Consider the following 20966-nt stretch of genomic DNA (forward strand, 5'->3'; position numbering starts at 1 on the left):
CAGTCAGGGGAAACTTTGAAGGAGACAGCGATCACATGCCAGCCTTGGACACAAATTAAAGGAATACTTCACACACAAAATGAGCTGTTGTCGATCGGTTAGTCACAGCATGTTACCTTGAATTTGTGGAGAAAATTTGTTTTTCTTGCATGCCTCCATGGAAAACAGTGGACATATTGATAGACTTACTGGGGACTACCCGTAACAACAGCAAAACTATATCAAAAAATCTATTTTACAAACTCTCACACAACTTGCGCAGTATAATATCAGTAGTATTTATCCAGTCGTACGCTCATTAATTCCCAAAAACATGCATTTTAGCTAAAAATAATCCAAATAAGTTTCACTTTCAGTTCAGTTTTAGAGAAAATACACGTTTGTGAAGCAAAACAAAGGAGACTTGGATCATGCTGCACGAATTGTGTGAGTTTTGCTATTGTTAAACACGGTCCCCGATCATTCAATTAATCAATATATTTATTGCTTTCTGTAGAGACATACATTTAGGTAACATGATATGACTAACTGATTTACAAATGCTCCTTTTGTGGGTGAAGTATTCCTTTAAATCTTCATGCAGGCTCACAAATGCATTCAAAATGTGTGTGTTTGTGTGTACAGTGTGAAGGTGCCCCGCAATAAGGTTTAACTCTTCTCCATTGTTCTCTGTAACTTGGTAACCAGAGTTTTACTCACAGAGTGTGGTACACTTTAAAGCCACAAGCTGGATAGAGGAGTTTGAGGCGTTGCAGTGCATCTGAAAAGCCCCCCACACACCCACAGCTGGTAAGTTATCCTTGATAAGTGACTTATATCCTCAGGTAACATTGTCATTTGATATTATTTCTGGAGTTTGATGCCAACAATGTTTTCTCTGAAGGTTAATAGTGGATTTGCAATGACGTCTGGGTTTAAAGACCTTCATCAATCAAGCACTCTGCCTTCTATTTCAGATGCACACTTATTCCCTGTTGGTGTCAGAAAGGTATTTGAAATAACCCATCAGCACTGACTGTTTCATGTTTATATTCTGCTGTCATCCAGTTAAATGACATTTTAAACATAGAGGAATTAATAAGATGTCAAACATGTGTCCTAGTACACGTTTTTATTGTTGTCCAGTACATGACATAACAGATTGTTTGTTTGTTAGTAAACAAACAAGCTGCCAGAATAAAGCATCTTGTCGTGTCACAAAGTGGTTTTGTTGTCGCATGTTGCGGACTGAGATCATGGCTGAGCCAGTACAGTGTGTACCAAGACCCGTTTGGTTCTCCCTGGCTCCTGTGATGATATTATCTACTCGCTTGGTGACTGAATGTTGTGTAATCCTCCTCTATTGTGTCGTTATTTTCAATTGTGGCCTTGTTTATGTGCCTCTCTGTGGTATTCACTGCTGTCTGGGTTAGGCCTGAAGCCGAGCTATTCATGACTGTCCTGGGGGTGAGAGCTGCATTATTATGTCTGAAGTAGCTCAAATACTTGTACTCAATAGGAAAAGTAGAATTTAAAGAAGCAGAAGCTGGCAACAAGTTGAGACGGTCGGCTTGGTTACAAGTGGAAACATTTTGTCCAAAGTCAAGGTCTTTTTCATTTGGAGTTGTTAACTCCTCCCCATGCTGCAGGTCTCTCTTTTCAGCTCTGTCTTTTCATCCTCTGCCTGCCACAAACCATTTCTGTTAACACCTGCAGCACCTAATGTCTCCATTTTCTATTTTTGTCTACAGTGTCTCAGCCTCAGCTCTTCTCTTTTTAGATCAGGTGTAAAAACAAAAAAGAAAAATGGCTGCAGGCTTCTGTCCACCTCACTGCAGTATCACGATCACTGTTCAGCAGAGTGACGTGGTACAGCAGGATGGCTGCATTATCCTCCCCTGATTTATAGTGGCAGGGAGCGCAGATGGATGCTGCCTTCGCCCCGTCACTGACACTTTGCACACAGCGGTGAGAGCAAAAGAACTGCAGGTCCCTTTGCTCTGCCACCACAGTATTACTGTGGCAACGGAACTGATAAATCCTGTGTTTTTCAGCAGCTTTTGTGAGAAAAGACAAAGCAGACACTTCCTGAGCAGACTCAGCCCATAAACTTCAGTAATGTGGTCGTTCAGTGGCGGCCTGTTACGAGCAAGGCATTTCCCAGAGACAGGGTGACCTCAGAGAGAAGACTTAGATCAGAGAGTACGGTCCTCCCATAAAAGCTCAAGCATGTTTTATTCTTCATTTAAGGGTTATAAATGGGAGCATGTACCTCCCATGATTTTCTGTGTAGTAAATCTGCTTTGGCATGCATGCTGATACTCCCATTAGCTTTGCATTCTTTGGCAACATACTCCACATTTTGCATTCCTTTTTCTCTTTATACAATAGACAATATTTGCCTCATGATAGTTGAATTATGTCTGTCAAACCTCCCTCTGCAACATCTGTTGGCTATCAATCATCATCAGGATTAAATAAGGACACTGTTTCCCAATAATATGTTTAAGGCAGATCACAGACTCACAAAATTGTCTTCTAGAGACATGCAGGAAATAAGGTGAGGGCTTTGTAGGAGAGGAGGTGGGCATAATATTCCTCCTGCGTATCTTCTTTTTTCTGTGGCTGGGTATTGCAAGAACACAATGTCAGGCTGTTGTGTGGGAGGTTGCTCTTGGCAGATGAGAGGGATTACCAAAAATGCATTCTATTTTTTTAATCTTGAGGCAAGATGACTGATTCACTCCCACAGCATCTAAATTGGGTTTTTACTGTTGATAGGCAGGGGATGAAGTCAGAGCCGAGCCCCGGAGGAGGAAGGCAATGCATGGCAGCAGTCCAGACATGGACCAAGAGGCCAAGGCCCGGCGTCAGGCTCAGCTCGATCAGGTTGATAAATACTCTACCAATGATGAGACACTTATACATCAGCAGAGAAAGCACAATGATGCAGTGAGAGAACACAGCAGAAAGAAATATCCACTTCTTTTTGATCAGTAATCAATGATTTCATCACCTTCTTCTCTGTAGTCAATACTGAAACACTGCTCTCTGCCTCCAGACTCAGGTAAAGCTTCCCTTTAGCTCACTTCCCCTCAGTTGGTGTCCTTTATTTTCATTTGCTTATCCTCCAGCGCCATCTAGAGGTCTACAGGAACATGCACCGTCTCCGAGATGCTCTCTATCGCCGCTATGCTGCCCTGCTCAGAGACAAGGTCCACTCACAGAGATTACTGCTGCAGCAGAGAGATGAGACAGTCAGGGTAAAGTCAGAGAATTACACCAAGCAGGTAAATCATTAAATAAAAAGTGAGGGCTTTATTTGAGTCATGTGCGCGAAATACAGAGGTCAAAATCTGTCTGACATTCACATGTAATAGTTACAAATAAAAGATAGGCGTTGTCTTTGTGGTGATATTATTTATTACAGATCATATTCTTTATTAAACACATTAAATTCAATACCTTAAGCATTTTTCTGGTTCATTTGTTTTTCAGTCTGCAGAGTGTGATCACATTATTACTCTGTGTTACAACTTGTGGGGGCAAAAATCTGCTCAAGGGCCACGTGTTGATTTGAAATTATACTGCTTGGCCCCAAGGGTTATTAAACAAGCACAATATAAATTAATTAATGTAAAATAATGAAGGTCTCTTTCCAGATTTTGAGCTGTAGTTGATATTGTTCGTCAGTGGTGCAAAGTTGGAACATTCCTAACAAACCTTCAATCCGCTGAAGTACCAAAAACAATCTGACATGAAATTGTTTGGGGGTCTGGGGTTCCTGGGGAGTGGCCTGGTTGGTCCTCTAGTCTTGACTGTATTTTGTTTGTCCTCTCTGACACACACTCCACCAGGATCACCCATTACAGTCATCCAACATCCATGGGCAGAGGAAAAGTTCTGATGTCAGTCCTGGAAGTAAAAACTTCATCATATTAGGAGAGCAAGTATTTTCCCAGAGAGCCTGATTTGGCCCACACACTGCTGTTTGCCTCCCACTGCACCAACACTTTGTCTGTGCTCAAATATACAACCCTGCAAATCAAAGCCTCACTGTTTTGACTGCAACACCTTCACTTTTCTTTTGCTCCTCAAGTGACATGCATATCATTAAAACAATTACAGCTGTGGTTTACAACTTGAACCTGTGACTCTGTGACTCTTGCACAGTAAAGCAGACTAACACTGTTGATGAATGTGACTAGTGAAACAACTCCCGAATGAACCTGCTTCAGTTAAACGTTACCTTGTGGCAGATAAAACAAATTGTTTGCACATGATGTTTGAGCAGTTCAGACAAGTGTTTTTGGTTCATTGTATGGAAGCAAAGAAAGGTCGTAATAATTTGAAACTTATAAACAACAACACACCTGCTGAATAATTAATGTTAAAATTAAAAACCACTGAGTTTATAGTATTCAGATGTTTAATTCTTAAAAAAGTCATTATTGGAATTTACAAGTTTTTTTATATTTTTCTTTAGGTTCACCACTACGTGTCACATTGTTTTCAAATTCTCATTTGACACATTTTATTATATAACAATATAATGACTACAACTTTGGACATTTTAATTTATCCATCTAAATTGGTGAAACTTAAAATCCCATTTGCATTTCCATCAGTGGAAATTTGAAATAAAGAAATGACAAAAATTTAAAATAAACCAAAAATCTAGACGGATGATTTTCAAAGTTAAGAATATGTCAATGCTTTAAATTTAGTGGTATTAAAATATCAACAATAAGGTAATGGTGACGTTTCACAATTATGTATGAAGTTGTTTATAAGACATATATTGTTTGGCCCTTTTTTTGCTTCATACTTTCTTTCACTTCTCATTCCTTTAATGTTTTTTGTTTGTTTGTTCAGGGTTTTTTTTACAAGTTTTATTTCCTGTTCTTTTGTATAATTCTCCTTCTGCGGTAGCTGCTGTGATTGACTTTGATTTTGACTGTGTCGCCTCTTCTCTGGCAGGGTGTGAAAAGAGCAATAAGCTCTAGAGAGCCTGCAGAGGGGGTCTAACATGAGAGAGATCCTGTCTTATCTTCCCCTCCTGTAAAAGCTGAGCTTCTTCAGGAGAATGTAATTGTCCTCTCTAATGACTTGCACTTGGTGGTGATGGGGGGGAGACAAAAAGAGCACAATAAAGGACTATAGGGGCCCTCTAGCAGGAATCCTTTGCTCCAAATTGCTGAGCAAATGAAAGCACCCGTTGTTTCCTCAGCTCAGATCGAGAGGCTCCGTCACAGACACAGAGGTGAGGCAGGACCAAAGCAGGCAGAGGCAAGAACACCTGCTGGGGCCTAATTGGTCCTTGCTGCTGTTAATGGCTTCCTGTGGCTGTGTGTTTACTTCTCATTTGTTCTGTGTACTCTGTTTCCCAGCCCCTGAAACAAGGAAGGCTCACTTTAAATCTCTATTCCCACAACTCTCTGTCTCTGGCTGTCTGTCTGCCTCCCTCTTTTCTTCACTCAGAAACAAAGGAAGTTGGCCTTCGTCAAGCTGCAGCACAATGACTCATACCTGGAGTCCCTCCCTAAAACCAGCTATTACCTGGTAGGTTTTGTCCCAGAACCAAAAAGTATGACACCTGACTTTAATCCGCTCACTCACTGATTTATTTTTCATCCCTCACTGTTTGTTTTTTGTGAGATCTTTGACCTCCAGAGGCAGCTAGCTGAGCACGGACATCTGAAAACCCACCATGACTTGGAGGACTTTTATGGGCACATCACATATAACTGTCCCCCATCACAGCTACAGAAAAGTCTGGAGGATGTCAGGAAAAGGAGTTGAGTTACAGTACAATATATAAAACCACTTTGTAGATGTATTATACAAAATCAGTAGTTGTGATTTTGTTTGTTATAACATTGACAGTGCTGGAAAGCAGACCTGTGATTGATTTGATGACTCAGTACAAGACGTCAGAAAAACACCCCTGCACTGCTGAAGATAGAGGACACGAGGGCCATGGCAGATGGAGACTACCGACATTGTAATAAGTTTGTATTTGGGTATCGACCACTGACTAATTATTCATTTCAAATAGTCTATATCTCTGCTTTCCTTATATAACCTGTAACATTCAGTGCTCGCAACATGTACTCATCCCAACTCACCAAGAGGTAGACAACAAGATTGATCTTATTTGTCCACTGAATAAAGAGCTGAATGGCTGAATTTTTTTCCAGTCAGCCAACGCAGCAGTCAGCTTTGCCCTGGTTCCCTTGTCAGAAAGCCAACAGGATTTTTCCCTTGGATTTTAGATTATGGCAGAAAATATGATCTGTGGCAAACAAATGCTTATTATGCGTATATTTCATTAGACTTTTCAACAAGATAATCTTTTGAAACAAACACGAATTTTAGGATTTTTGAGGTAAAAAGCAGACATTAGGCTAGAAACAAACTACACTACATTCACATGACGTAACGTCACCATTACAACCTGGTGGTAAAGCCATGTTTGGTCTGATGTAGTCTCATTTAGCCACTTGTTATCAACCATCTTCTTAAAGATAAGTAAAAGCTTCAAAATTTTTGAGTGGGGTATTTATTGGTGCATTTTATTTTGTAGAACAAAACCGGAAGGTCTTTTAAGCCTGTGTGAACCGCAGACCATAAAACCCATTCAAAAAAACCATTAGACTTCAAGATGAGGGAACTGGGAGTGCTAAAATGCATCCTGATGGGACTCATTCCTGCAGCAGCAGCAGCAGCAGCACTGTATGGCTGCAGACAGAAGCTGGTTAGCTTAGCTTAGCATTGCCCAAGACTGGGAAAAGCTAGCCTGGCTCTTCCCACAGGTAACATAGTTTGCCCACCAACACCTCTAAAACCCACTAATTAACACGTAATTTTTTGTTTCTTGAACTTAAATCCATTCATAAGTGGAGGTGGAAAAATGAATGTGCTCAACTGTAAGCTAAGCTAACTAGCTTCTTGGTTGTAGCTTAGCCTTACTGTACAGACATGAGAGTGGTGTTGATCTTCCTCATGTAATACTACTCCTTTCGAGTGACACAACATATTAAGTCCTGAGTTTATTTGATTATGTTAGTAGGCAGCAGTATAACATGTGCATCAGACACCAATACCCTTATCAAATGAATTTGAAGATTTAAATACTTTGTATATTTGAGGTCCTACATGTCAGAGGTTTTATGTGTCAAAGATGCAGCTGGCGTTGGGCCGGCGGGGAGATGGTATTCAGCTGTGGACGCCTCTGGTCTAAAACTGTGAGCACTCATGGTCTCTGTTTGCACTGCCTTAAAGAACAAACACTGACTCCGCTGGAGGCTTGTTTGGCAGGGACCCTCCTGGAGGAGAAAGCTGATTACTCACGTAGAAGTGAGATGACCCAACACAATCTGACCCCGCTGTTGTTAAGGCTCACCTCCTCGGACGGCCGCTTTGACTCGGACAAACATTATCCAGGGGAAAATGTCGTAATTATGTCCGCTACAAAAGAAATATAGCAATTGGGCCAGTGGTGTCACTTCATGCCGGCACTGCCAGCAGATGTTGAACTGTTTGGAGAGTTAAAGCTTTATGGGCTTCCAGACAAACAGTGCTCCATTTACCAAAAAGTGTCAGAGATAATCTGAGAGCGTGTTAGAGTTTGAGTTGCATTGTGGTTCCACTCATCACTAGTTATACAAGCATTATCCCTGTTGAGAAACTTTATTGATAGATAGATGTTGCTTACTCTTCAGCTGACACTTAAATTGACACTTCACGCTTCACTTACGCTTCTTTGGCACCTCCCTTTTACTATTTCAGCTTCTTTCAGTAACTGTGTAGATCAACTACAACTTCAAATGTTTCAGTATTTTAACTGTTTCAAGTGTTTCAAATCTTAAATTTCGGCATTTAGTGCACACAAAGTTATTTTAAGTTATTTTAAGTGGTAATGAGTGAAAAGTATTGCCTTGAAAACACTTAAGCTACAAAAAGTAATCTCCAAGGCATGATGTTCAGATCCACTTTACATATTTGCACCTGCTCATATCACCCTCAGAGTCCTTTTCGTTTACATGTTGTGAATGTATAACAGAGCAGTGTCGGCTGCTGTCACCCTTGTTGTTAATTAGGGCTGAACCCTGTTTAGTAGGAGCATGTATGATGTTAGCACGAGGCTGCCACCGTGAAGCAGCACATTGGCTTGGGGACATTAGGAGCTTAGTAAGAAGGCGAGTGAAGGCCTGTGCTGACAAGTCCTTCATCAGTGTGAAATCTCACCACTCCACAGACAAACATGGCGAGACAGCCGCCCCTCCTGCGCCCCCCAACTCGACTGTGAGCCACAGGCACATTCCCCACATCCATAAGAAATACCCAAAATAAAAGCAATTAGAGCTGAAGGCAAAATATGGCAAAGTCTTTGTTTATGTATTTAAGTAATGAGCCAATTCATCCAATCTGTCCCGCTTTGTGGCTATTTATATGTTTATTATTGGCTGCTGTGATTTATTGGACAGTTGAGGCAGTAATTTGCTATCTTTGTGGCCATCTGGTCATGGTCTCTTCAACATGTTGAATTTCACAAGTATGCATTACACGGCTACAAAATTAGATTGACCAGAACATACCATGTCTATTACTATAACTTCATTGAGTGGAAAGTGAACATAAGACAGGGCTGGTCTAATTGCCTCTTATTTCGTAGGATGCTGCTAGGCAACATTTCTTAATGAGATATCAGTGTGCAACAATACTGTACATATATAAGCGCACAGGTCCACATCCTCATTCCTCCAACTGCCTCCTGTGCAGCTCCTGGTGTTTGTATAGATCTGTTACCTGCTGCACTGCCCTGTGAGTAAACGCTGCCTTGCTCAGGAGTCCTCCCTGGAGCCAGTTTGCACCCAGCAGACAAAGTGTGTTGTCACCCGAGTGCGCAGTGTTATTGGGTGTGAGCTGCACCACACTATGGCTGCTCTTGAGAAGTAGCACACCATTAGGAATATATTAACAACCCGACATTTTGTGCGCAGGTCAGACATCACAGCGGCAAGCACGCTGATCAGATAATAAAGATGTTTCAACATAGATTACCTTGATTATTTAAATTAAGTATGTTTTACCATCAGTGGTCTTTTCATCTTCTGTAAAATGAACGAATCTTTTCATGTGTGTGTGTGTGTGTGTGTGTGTGTGTGTGTGTGTGTGTGTAGGTTGTTAGAACAAGGGTCTGGTTCTACGGAGAGTTCGGTGGAGTTGATCTTCAGTGGCAACCAGGAAAAGGATGAAATTGAGCAAATGTTTCCCAAGGTTAGTGTTAGAACCACAGAGGCAGGAATCCCACTTAACAACAGCAGTGAGAGACAAACACACCTGGAGCAGTGATCACCAACTGCCTCCTCAAACCAACACACGTAAACCCAGACAGATCAAATACACTCAGCAACGACACATATTACTGAGGGTTTGATTAAACTGTATAGGTTCATTGTCTTTGTGTCAAGCTTAGATTTTATTTCAGTCATTTTCTCTCACCATTTAAAAGTAACAATGTACATGTGACAAACAAAATATTTCAGTGATAGTCTGATATTTTGGGGAATACACTTATTTGCTCTCTTGCCAAGAGTCAGATAGGAAGATTGATACTGCTGTCGATGCATTAAGTATGAAGCTACCACCATCAGCCAGTTAGGTTAGCTTAGCATTAAGACTAGAAGCTGAGGAGAGCTGGTTAAAAAAAACATTCTTACAGCACCTCTTGAATGTTGTTTGTTTAATACAGTTGTAAAAAATCAAAGTATTAAAATGCCAATTAATTTTTTTCATGCCTCCCTGCTGGCGATAGCCATGGCTGGAAGCATTATGTTTTTGGGTTGTCCATTGGTGGTCATAGTTAAAAGGTCAAGGTTACTGTGACTTTGTATGTCTCATTCTCGTCAACGAGATATTTCAACACTGTAAGGGAATTTCCTCAAATTTCACACAAACGTCCACTTGCACTGAAGAATAAACTGATTAGAATTTGGTGGTTGAAGGTCAAAGGTCAGTGTGACCTCACAAAACATGTTTTTGGCCATAACTCAAGAATTAATTTGCTAATTATGACAAAACTTTACACAAATGTCTAATAGGACATAATGATGAAGTGATGACATTTTATATCCAAACGGCCAAAGGTCAACTTCACTGTGGCATCATAATATTTTGTATAAATCACTTTTCTGACCATTATTCAACGTCATATCTGACAGGGACAGACAGAAGGGGAGACATTTGGTCAGATACTGAATTGGTGACTCTAATCTTGGGTGCCCTCCTTGAAACTGTGCTGACTATAGATCTCCTGTGCTGCTGGGTTTAAAATGTGTATGAAGCATCCGTGTTCTCACAAACATGGATGTAAACTGTAAATGCAACTTGACTGGTACATGGAGGCATACAGCTATGGGGTGGTAATTCTAATTTGACGGAGAGACATAGCCAGCACATACTGATACCCACTAATAAGCATAAATTGTTGTTTTACACTTTTTAATTAAAGCGAGCTTTAAAGGTGATAGTAGGTGGATTTTGTTACCTTCAGAGAGAGCCAGACTAGCTGTTTTCCCATGTTTCCAGTCTTTATGCGGAGCAAAGATACCCAGTTGCTGGCTGCAACTTCATAATGCACAGGTGCGAGAGTAGTGTCTGTCTCCTCTTTTTCTAACATAACTATCCTTTTAAATATTCAGGTAACAAATCATCACAGTATAATTGTAGCTTGTGTCAAGGAAAAGGCTCACCATGCCTCCAGCTTAAAGAGTGAACACAAGACTTGTTAAAGTGTGCTGATTAAATTGGGACATTACATTTTTTATTAATTAAAGAAGACAAAGGATATTAAGAGGTGGCAGAGGCATAGAGAGCATTATTTCAAATCATCTTTCCAGTGATACCACAGATCAGGAGAGAGGCTGCCTGTAAAGAGACTCAGAATAGTGGGAACATTGGAGATGAGGTTATGCTCAGGTGCTGAGTTGAGCATATACGGACAAGCACGCAGGACTCATTTTTCTCTCACCTCTGTGTCAAAATGGGCCTGAGCAAACAGAGGATGAGCCTGGCTGGAGGGAGAGCAGGGGAAGGCAAACAGTGGTCAGACGAGACTGGTGAAAGCCAGCAGGCATTCAGGAGCATTACTCACCGCAGCTCCGCGCTGACATCTCAGATCCTCCGCTGCCGGAGAGCACTGCCACCCCTGTTGACATCCTCAGGGTGTCGGTCCAGGGTTCAGGCTTAGAGGCACCTACAGTACATATGTATGGGAACTGCATTGAAGTCAGGAGGCCAGTACTTTACTGTTTATCTCACAATAATAGATACATGGAAGGATACCATTCAACTACGACTAAAAAAAAAAAATTACCTTGCTTTAGAACACATATAAATATTAAACAGTCTCAGAATGGTGTTCAACTATATGATAATTTAAAGTTATTTTTTAGGTTGTATGTTGAATCAAATTACTTTATATCATTTGCTGGAATTATTTTATCTACTATACTTATTTAATGAGTTAATGAGAAGGTATTAAAGGACAATACCAGTGTTTCAGCATCTTTTAGCTCATTATCTTCGTATTATGCATTGTTTGTTAATGTCAACTAAAGTGCTCACATATTATTTTAAGATGTTTTTCACAACATGAAGGCTGCCACATGGTGTCCAATTATTTTAATATGAGAATTTGGGAGTGGCCAGACTTTACAATGCCAAATTATAGGTACAATTAAAGCAGATGTTAATGGTAACATCACAGTTTTAGCAATTTAGTGTCTCATAAAGTGGATTTTCATACCCTATTGCAGTGTTACCCAACTTGTGGCGAGTGGGTAAAATCTGGCCTGCGATAGGTTGCTGGGTGACCGGCTGACCATCCTTTAATTCACAATGAAAATAAAATTATTCACACTGGGAATTTAGTTTTTCTTATCTTGAATGTGGACCACAGTGCATTAAAAAAAAACACATCAAAATCAAATTACAGTGCCAGGGGAGGATCCCCCAGATGCCCCAAAAGAGGTCCAGACTATTTTTTATATATTAATTACTTGTGTTTGTTCATTTACTGGCCCCTGACCTCCTGTCATTTTGCAAAAGTGGCCCCTGGGCAAAGCAAGTTTAGTACCCTTGCCCTCCTGGGTCAAATGAAAACCAGTGGTGGCCTGAAAGGTGACAATATCAAAATAAAAAATCAGGCACACAGCATGTTAAAAAAAATGGTTTGCAGTGAAGCAAAGTGATTAAATGGGGAGAAATATGCAATAATCACTTTTATGACTCTAGAAAAAGAAGCAAAGCAAAGTTTGAATGTATTCTCTGAAGTGTATTTGAGTTACACTTGCATTTCATCTGCCAAGAATTGGGGATCCACAGTATATAGCACCATATAGATCAATAACATTAATTCACAGTGCTGTAGGCCCATACCAGGAAGTGGCCTGGTGTGACAGTTAGCGCTGGGTGGGGTGTTGGAGGAGGAGAGAGAGGCGCCAAATGGGACACCAGGACTGTGGGAAATGACACTGGCTATGACACCTATGACTTTTACACCATGGTTACCTCAGCTCGTATACGAGGGGATGTCTCTTTTTCAATTACAAAATGATTAATGGACAAGGAAATGATAGATGAATGTAATATGTGCCACCCGCAGATGAAAGTCCCCACATTTGCAACCCTACAGCCTAACTTCATGAGGAGCTTCCAGAGCAAGATGCCTGATTTGGTAGGTCAGTCTAACGACTGTTGCCTCTGTCTGTTACAGTGTTTGGTAGCCTAGCACAGAACTCTGGAGGGAAACGCTCATGTTTACGACTTTCTCTCAATCACAGATTATCCCTGAGGTTCCTGAGAAGAGCAGGAAAGCAGAGATTTATTTGAGGCGGCTGAGACACATGTATGCTCTTTGTTTAACCAACATGGCTGTCTCCCAGAGGTTGGTAACTCAGCAAACAGGCAGAAACAAAAAAGTAATGATGCACTAACATAGATATTTTAACCCTTTTCTGTATGTTCTGTACATGAGTAACATTCAGACCCAGCAAGGGAGACAGGAGATCAGAAGCGTATTGAAGGAGTCTTTAAACTGACTGAGGTTTGTTTTTCTCTGCTTGCTGTGAACTCTGGTCCAGACTGCTGGACAGGGAGACAGACTCACTGTGCTGGCAGGAGGAGGGAGGCAACCAAGATTTGGTTAGTAACACAAGCTAGCCACAACACAACACAACACCGCAGAGCTCTATGGAAGTTAACACGTAGCTGTCACAATGCTATCTGACTTTAGCGTTTGTGTTTTTTTCCTTTGGAAGCTACCATAGCAACAGGTCACAGTGGATAAAATGACCAGAATACAGTAGTTATTTGTGAACATGACACTGCTGCACATGTCTAGATGTTTTTAATGTTCTTGTTCTTCCATAGATGCTTCCAAGCATTGAGTCCAAACAAGGGAAGACAGGCAAAACCAACCAGCCGCCTCCCTGCTCTCCGAAACAGCCGAAAGTTATCCAGAATGACCGTCTGTCATCTCCTTGGCATCTCAGCAGAACAACCTCAGCCAGGTGCATTAAAAAAACATCCTTAACATTTATTTAATTTGTTTGTTAGAGACAAAAGACTGATTATCACTTGTCACTGTGCATGTGTGGGTGTTTTCTTGGCAGCCACCAATGCTCTGAGACTCTGGTTTGGGACACAGCAGTGTGCTGCTGTAAAACACCTGATCCTTTATCTATTGAAGACGTGTGTCAACAAAAGCATGTAGAGGTAAAATGATCTGTCAGAGTGATAATTGTATAAAGATTGTAATGTTTATAAAATATTATTTTTTCTTCTCTCTTTAGGTAATTGACCGTGGGTTTAAGCTCTGGAGAAACTACACAGTAAACACAGATCACTGAAGATATTGCCATCTCTTTATGGGGAATATGTGCAGTTATTATTGTGTTGGTTATCTATAATATGCAGTTTGTGGATTCATTAATGTCTGTCAACTGTGAGAGATACTTTTTTCATTTTCTTTACATTACCACCATGTGTTTATTCCATGTCATACTGATTAGCTACAATTGTATACGTTTATACTGTAATATAACAATGCTACATGACATCTTCTTATAGGCAACATAGGCAGCAGCTGATGGGCACCACCCAGAGGGTAGATTAAATAAAAAAAAGCTGTTGTGACATTCAAAAACATTAAACATAAGGGAAATGGTGGAGTGGAGTGTATGTGGAAAGCCTTAGAGAAAGTGAAATGGTGATCCAGGACGAAACAAAAACGAGATGAAATTTGCAAATTTGCACAGACTGTATCGTTTTATTGTTTATTATTTGTTAATTATAAATGTTTTTTTAGCTAAGTTGTTTATTTTTGTTGATTTCTCATCAGCTCTTGTTCTTGTTTGTAGTTGTCGTTGCCAAGGGCACCAAATGTGCCAGGACCGGCTCTGGTTAAATTATTTGTGAAAAGTCTATATTAAATTCAGACTTTCCATGAAGTCCTAACACGTGTAGGTTTTGTGAAATAAAAGTTATTCTATAATAACATTAAATGATTTGAACTGTGATAAGAATTTGTTTGTGATGATGATGAAGCTTTACAGCCATTAGATTGTTCTAAAAAAAAAAAGAAAAAAGTGTGCAATAGTTATTTAGGATGTGGTGGTTGCACTTGCACTTGAGTATTATTTTCTATCCAGTGTTTATTCATGTGGTCATTCATTTATTAATTACTGTATTAATGATATATGAAGAACTTCTTTCATCACCTATACTGTAATTGGCACAGTGTTCACCAGGACTGAAAATGTGCCAGGTTCCTTTACATGTCCTAAACTGCCTCACCAAATCTGGCCCAGCCAGAACAATGTGCTAACATTTAAAGCAATAGTTTTTAACCTAAAGATTGGGAAACATTTATTTTAAAAAGTCCAAGAAGTCTGGAGTGAAGTCTTGAGGGACTGGGGACCAGCCATGGTCAGCCCACAGTGCTTTGGTTTCTGCAGGTGTGTCTTTGATCTAAGTGTCAATGTTTACAGGTTGATGTAATAAAGTAGGTTAAACTGCTTTATTCAAAACGCTGTCATCCTGTGGATATGGCCGCTCCCAGCCAATCGGTGACAGGCCCGCAAAGATCAAAGAGGAGATGAGCCAACCATCTCTGCTCCAAACACCCATCCCGAGATGGAGCTTCTCTTTGGCCTATATATTTGGGAGCTTCATGACGTCCTGAGAAAACTACTTGTCTTTGTGGAGTTACAAGTAGAGGATTATCTGTGGTAGATAGGTCTTTTCAAGAAGACCTGGCGTTACAATTTTTCCGTCCTGGAGCTGTTGGACAGGATGGCCACGGGCGCCGGAGAGTGTCCAGGGAAGGTTGGTCAGCACCGGGTGGACCACCTACTCAGTGCGGTGGAGAGTGAGCTGCAGGCCGGCAGCGAGAAGGGAGACCCCACGGAGAAGGAATTGAGAGTGTCCCTGGATGAGAACGAGCTTTGGCAGAAATTTAAGGATCTTACAAATGAAATGATAGTGACAAAGAATGGCAGGTGAGCTTTAATGCAAACACACAGTGCGCAATATCAGGTAAAATACAACACTTTTATATATAATATTAAATATGTTTGTCATTCCTTTAATCAAGGCGGATGTTCCCGGTGCTGAAAGTGAACGTGTCTGGTTTAGACCCGAACGCCATGTATTCTTTTTTGCTGGACTTCGTATCTGCGGACAATCACAGGTGGAAATACGTGAACGGGGAGTGGGTACCTGGGGGCAAACCTGAACCTCAAACTCCAAGCTGCGTGTACATCCACCCGGACTCTCCAAACTTCGGGGCACACTGGATGAAAGCCCCCGTCTCTTTCAGTAAAGTCAAACTCACCAATAAACTCAACGGAGGGGGCCAGGTAGGCAGAGGAGAAGAGGTTCGATATTACTATTTTTATCTTTTCTTTAGATAAAAACAGATCACTCTCTTCCACGTGCTTTTCCAAATTAAAGTATTTAATTTATAGAATGAAATTCATGTGAAATTTTTGATTATAACTATGTATTGTCATCTGTTGTTGTTCAGATAATGCTAAATTCCTTACACAAGTACGAGCCACGCATCCACATAGTGCGGGTTGGAGGCCCGAGGAGGATGATCACTAGCCACTCTTTCCCGGAGACACAGTTCATCGCAGTAACAGCATATCAGAACGAAGAGGTTGGCATTTTTAAAAATAAATATTTGATTAATTACTAATATTGAAAAAAAAAAAAAAACAGAAAAAAAAAACAACGCTTCTTGTACGCGCGTAAAATACGCACATTTTACGCGCGTACAAGAAGCGTTGTTTTTTTTCTGTTTTTTTTTTTTTTACGCACAGCATTTAGTTTTTCTTTTGTGATTTTTATCGGTGGAAAACCAAAATTTTAACATTTCTTCGCCTTTAATGTTTGGATTTTAGATAACTGCTCTTAAAATAAAGCACAACCCCTTTGCCAAGGCCTTCCTCGATGCAAAGGAGAGGTAAGAATCCACATTGTTGACACATTTTTTAAATTTTATTTGTGTTTATTTGTGTAAAAGTTATGCCAAGTATTGTCAATCTTTTTTTTTTCAGGAGTGATCACAAAGATATAAGAGAAGATGCCAATGAAAACCAGCAGTCATCTTACTCTCAGTGTAAGCACTGCACTGTTTTTTTCATGTATCCTTCTGATTTCATGTCACACTTTGTCAGCTATATGGTGCTCATATAATTTCATTATGTCTCTTCTCATCCGTGGGACCAGTAGGTGGTTGGTTTATTCCAGGCTCAAGCTCTCTTTGCCCTCCCGCCAGTCCTCACAGCCAATTTGGGAGTCCCATCTCCCTCTCACCATCTCATGGCTGTGAGCGTTACTCCACCCTGAGGAACCACCGCTCTGCCCCCTACACCAGTCCCTACACCCATCGGACCAACTCTCCCAGTGAGTGTTCCTCTCCACCCTTTACCGTCACACATCCAGGAATTACACCACTTCCTCCTCGGCTATTAACAAGAAACTCAAACAAATGTTGCTGAGCTTGGAATGTTTTGCATTCCTCTGGCTTTTGTGTGAGTGGAGCCACAGAGCTGTAAATGGTTGGGCTTCAGACGGGGAATGTATGGAGGGAATATTCACACCTTTAACTGTCACATGATATCACAGGGACAGGGAGTCTTGAATCAAACTGAGAGGGCAACATGTTTAGTGATAACATGATTTCTTACAAATTAATTTAAAACCACCAGTCCCCTGTTCACCTACTGAACCCCAGTGCTTCTCTTTGTGTTGTAGTCGGTTACTCCGATAACTCCTCAGCCTGTCTGTCGATGCTCTCAAGCCACGATAACTGGTCCAGTCTACAGATGCCAACACACTCCAGCATGATGCCCATGGCCCACAATTCCACCTCTGGCACCAACTCTAGGTTTGTGTAGTTCCTCTTCATTTATATTGCACCAACTGAACACATCACAATACAACTCACAAACACAAAGAAGATGTAGACAGAGAGAAGAACTAAATCGCAAAAAACACGGATCAGGAACAAGGGAACTGTAAAAAGTTGCAGGTAGACACTCAAGTATCACAGGTGCAAATTAAACATACAACTAGTAAGATAATCATGCACACAGTAAACTCAATAATTAGAGGGAGAAAAAGAAAACAAAATATGAAAGTAATCTTTGAATCTTTGAACTATATTGGTCAAGTCATTTTATGCATTTTTCATTTTAAAGGAACGTTGAAAAAGATTGCTTGAAAATGAAGGCTATTCAGTAGCTACATCTTTTAGTACTCTGCTTGTGTCAAAATAGTTTTGCCATAAGTAAAAAAGTAGAATATCATTAGCTGACGTTGGAAAACAAAAGCATAAAGACAGACTGAGATGGTCACAACATGTCAAAGTCTCCTGACAAGTTTAAAACAGATCAAACAGTGTTACATCATCTTTTTTCTGCTCTGACCTCCTCCATGAGGCAAAGAAAATCTTAACTTTTTCTCTACAGAGGACCATAAGAATTTTTTTGCTGTCAATTTCAAGATCCTTAATAGAGCACAAATCAACGTATTGACTGAAATGTGTATTGCTTTGAAATTCTTCACCTTTATGTATATGTTCTAACTTAAATTTGGCTTTCCATTTTGTCTTTATCACTGCACTTTATGAGAACAGTGTCTTAAAACTATCTATCTAATGTACTCTACTCATTCTTCTCACAAAAAAATCATTTTTGAACACATTCATGAACTTCTGCATGGGTATCACTTCTAAAACTTGCTAAGAAGAGCTGAGTAAGAAGTTTTCTCTCCATGTCTCTGTACAGTCAGTACACCAGCCTGTGGTCTGTGAGTAACTCGCCCCTGACTCCTGTGTCCCAGAATGGGGGGATAAACAACAGCTTGAGCTCACAGTTCCTTCGAGGGTCGGGCAGCCACTACACCAGCCTGTCTCACTCAGCCACAGTGCCCTCCTCTGGCTCTCCCATGTACGACAGCGGCACAGCAGCAGAAGTGCATGACACAGCTCAGTATGACACTTCTCCACACGGGCGACTACCTTCAGCCTGGACTCCTGTGACTCCTCCGTCCCTCTGATGGAGGCGTGTCTGCATGCGTGGAGAGAAGGAGGATGTGTGCAGGATGTTTGATCTGCTGTGACCTAAGGGAAGAATCAACCCAAAATGAAACAGGTTTTATTTGTTTCCAAGTAAGTTTTTACAGGCAAAAGACTGTTTTCAATTTTGTGGTACTTTAATTAATTAAGAATGGTACTAATGAGAAGCTACAGAGACTTCAAGTTCTTGAAGTAGCCCTTTTAAAATGTGGTTTTGTCTCAAGAAGTCACCCTCAGTTTCAAACCCCCCAAAACAACAAAATGAATACTTTACTTTTATTATTGGTTGACTTTTCCCTTTTGTTCAGCAAATGTTTTTTTCAGCATAGCAGGGAAAACATATATTTTAATGTTTGTGAGCCCAAATCCATTTTAACCTGCTTATATTAAGCACAGCTCCATGATATTCACAGCAGTAAGTAAAAACAGTGTACAGATGAAAAATATTAAATGATGTGAATGAGAGTTTTTGAGGTTCACCATGTATATACATAAATGATGCTTTTTGTACTGCAATGTCCCTGTTTGAGATATTATGTTCCAGATTATTTTAAAAAATAAATGAAAAGATGGATTTAATGTCAATATTCTGCTATGCAGACGATAAACAACTTTCAATATCATTTAAAAAGAAACATTTTGAAGTTATCTACAAGACAATTAAAACTTGAATGTGCTTTACTTGCTGTTGTTCAGGGCTTTATGTTGCTGTTTAAGGGTCCATACACATGCTGTATCTTAAACCGCCTGGAAAACGCAAGATCAGGCGCTGGGTGCTACTCTTGTGCCTTTTATGCACCAGCTTTGAAGAGCATGGCGGCAGGTTGCATCTAAGGTTGCTGGGCAACCTTGACAAGCACTGTATTATAGCCTATTTACTGGAATATACGCTGTTTATAAGTGTGTAGGCCTGTCGTCCATGGGACAGATGTAGCTCTAGCAGCCCTGCACGAAAAGGAATCGACTTTTCAGTCACATGATATTTCCGTCCTCATCACGTGAGATGCGGTGCATGCTGTTGTGTTTCAAAAGCTGAACTCAGTTTATAGGTGCTCAGGAACACATGCATGCCATGGCAGCATTGCTCTGGCATTTGCTCATGCCTGCTGCATGTCTACGTTGAAAACAATGAATTTGAGGGCACAAAAAATGTGGCATGTGTACAGCCCTTAAAATTCATCCATAATGAGAAATTACACTGAAGTATCACTCATGATTTAAAAGTGCTGTATGGGGGTGTCGGTGCCTTAGTGGGTACAGCAGGCACCCCATATACAAGGCTGTTGCCAGAGCAGCCACAGGTTCGAATCCAGCCTGTGGCCCCCCCACACCCACCTCTCCTGTCCATTAAAGGCAAAAGAGCCCAAAAAAATATCTTTAAAATAAATAAATAAAAGTGCTGTGTGTAACTCTGGAAAAAGATAGCTGATTGTTGAGTCTCATTTCTGGTCATCAAATACCAACGCTTAGGGTTGGTGATGATGTGGTCCAATTACCACCCCAAAGCGTCTGTATTTGACGACCTGGGAATGACACTCAACAATCAGCTATCTTTATCCAGAGTTGCATACAGTGCCTTTAATTTACTGCTAAATAGGACACAGCCCGATTTCTGGCCCATTTATTTCATCCTTATATAGAGTATCTGGCTGTGGATGGACTGTCCTCCAGTGGGCATTTACAGTATGAAATCTACACGGGTGGTTCACAAAGTCAGGTCCTGGGACATCCAGGGTTGTTTTAAATTAATAGAGGTCCTCAGCAACATAAGGGACAGTTTGATTTGAGTGTTTTTGGTTCCTTGGGAGGTAAAATTGTGTCAGTGGTCTAATTCCAGTCAGCTGAAGAAGAATTAATCAAATAAAGCATAATTAGAAAATGCACCATAAACTAAACTGAACTTGATTTTTTTCCAAAAACAACACACATCATAATATTTCCTACATGAAACATGAACAAGGAAACATTTTTTGGGTTGTTCAGTGTTTTTATTTGTCATTTTACTATTGGTTATTACAGTTTGGTTTTTAAATAGTGGCGGTGCCTTCAAAGTTGAGCTCATCCTCCTGCTCTCTTTCTGACAGTAGAGGAGTGGAGAAGCAGTATTTTTCACACACGGGTGAGGAATTACATCTGTGTACATCTGAAGGAGAGGGTTTGACTGCTGGGACTGTATAGACTGTGTGTGAATGTCGGGGTGAGAAACCCCAGAGATCAACACTCAACTTTAGCCCTCGCACTCTGTTTCCATTCACATCTCCCTGACACAAGGGCAGTCGGCTCCTGAAGGGTATTGGTGACACATGATCATCTCCTGTGTGATCTTGAGAGTGTT

The 20966-nt window shown here is 40.7% G+C and overlaps 2 protein-coding genes across 3 annotated transcripts; both read left to right on the forward strand.

Annotated features, from left to right (window-relative positions):
* The first annotated feature begins 78 nt into the window (after positions 1-78).
* On the forward strand, positions 79-14552 carry LOC117247839 (uncharacterized). The gene is made up of 13 exons (XM_033612421.2): positions 79-988; positions 2761-2868; positions 3114-3269; positions 5461-5541; positions 5638-5776; positions 5866-5983; positions 9165-9261; positions 12650-12721; positions 12828-12931; positions 13128-13188; positions 13417-13556; positions 13659-13761; positions 13839-14552. The coding sequence occupies exons 1-13, from the start codon at positions 860-862 to the stop codon at positions 13893-13895; spliced, it is 1365 nt and encodes a 454-aa protein (XP_033468312.1). The 5' UTR covers positions 79-859; the 3' UTR covers positions 13896-14552.
* Positions 14553-15254: 702 nt separating this feature from the next.
* On the forward strand, positions 15255-19373 carry tbxtb (T-box transcription factor Tb). Of its 2 annotated transcripts, none has more exons than XM_033613868.2 (8): positions 15255-15545; positions 15641-15905; positions 16073-16207; positions 16452-16513; positions 16608-16669; positions 16780-16956; positions 17308-17440; positions 18342-19373. In XM_033613868.2, the coding sequence occupies exons 1-8, from the start codon at positions 15340-15342 to the stop codon at positions 18610-18612; spliced, it is 1311 nt and encodes a 436-aa protein (XP_033469759.1). In that variant the 5' UTR covers positions 15255-15339; the 3' UTR covers positions 18613-19373. The 2 variants fall into 2 exon arrangements, with proteins under 2 accessions (XP_033469759.1, XP_033469760.1); XM_033613869.2 differs by having other exon boundaries at positions 16783-16956.
* The last annotated feature ends 1593 nt before the right edge of the window (positions 19374-20966 follow it).

The sequence above is a fragment of the Epinephelus lanceolatus genome, chromosome 17 (assembly GCF_041903045.1).
Source record: "Epinephelus lanceolatus isolate andai-2023 chromosome 17, ASM4190304v1, whole genome shotgun sequence".
Lineage (NCBI taxonomy): Eukaryota > Metazoa > Chordata > Actinopteri > Perciformes > Serranidae > Epinephelus > Epinephelus lanceolatus.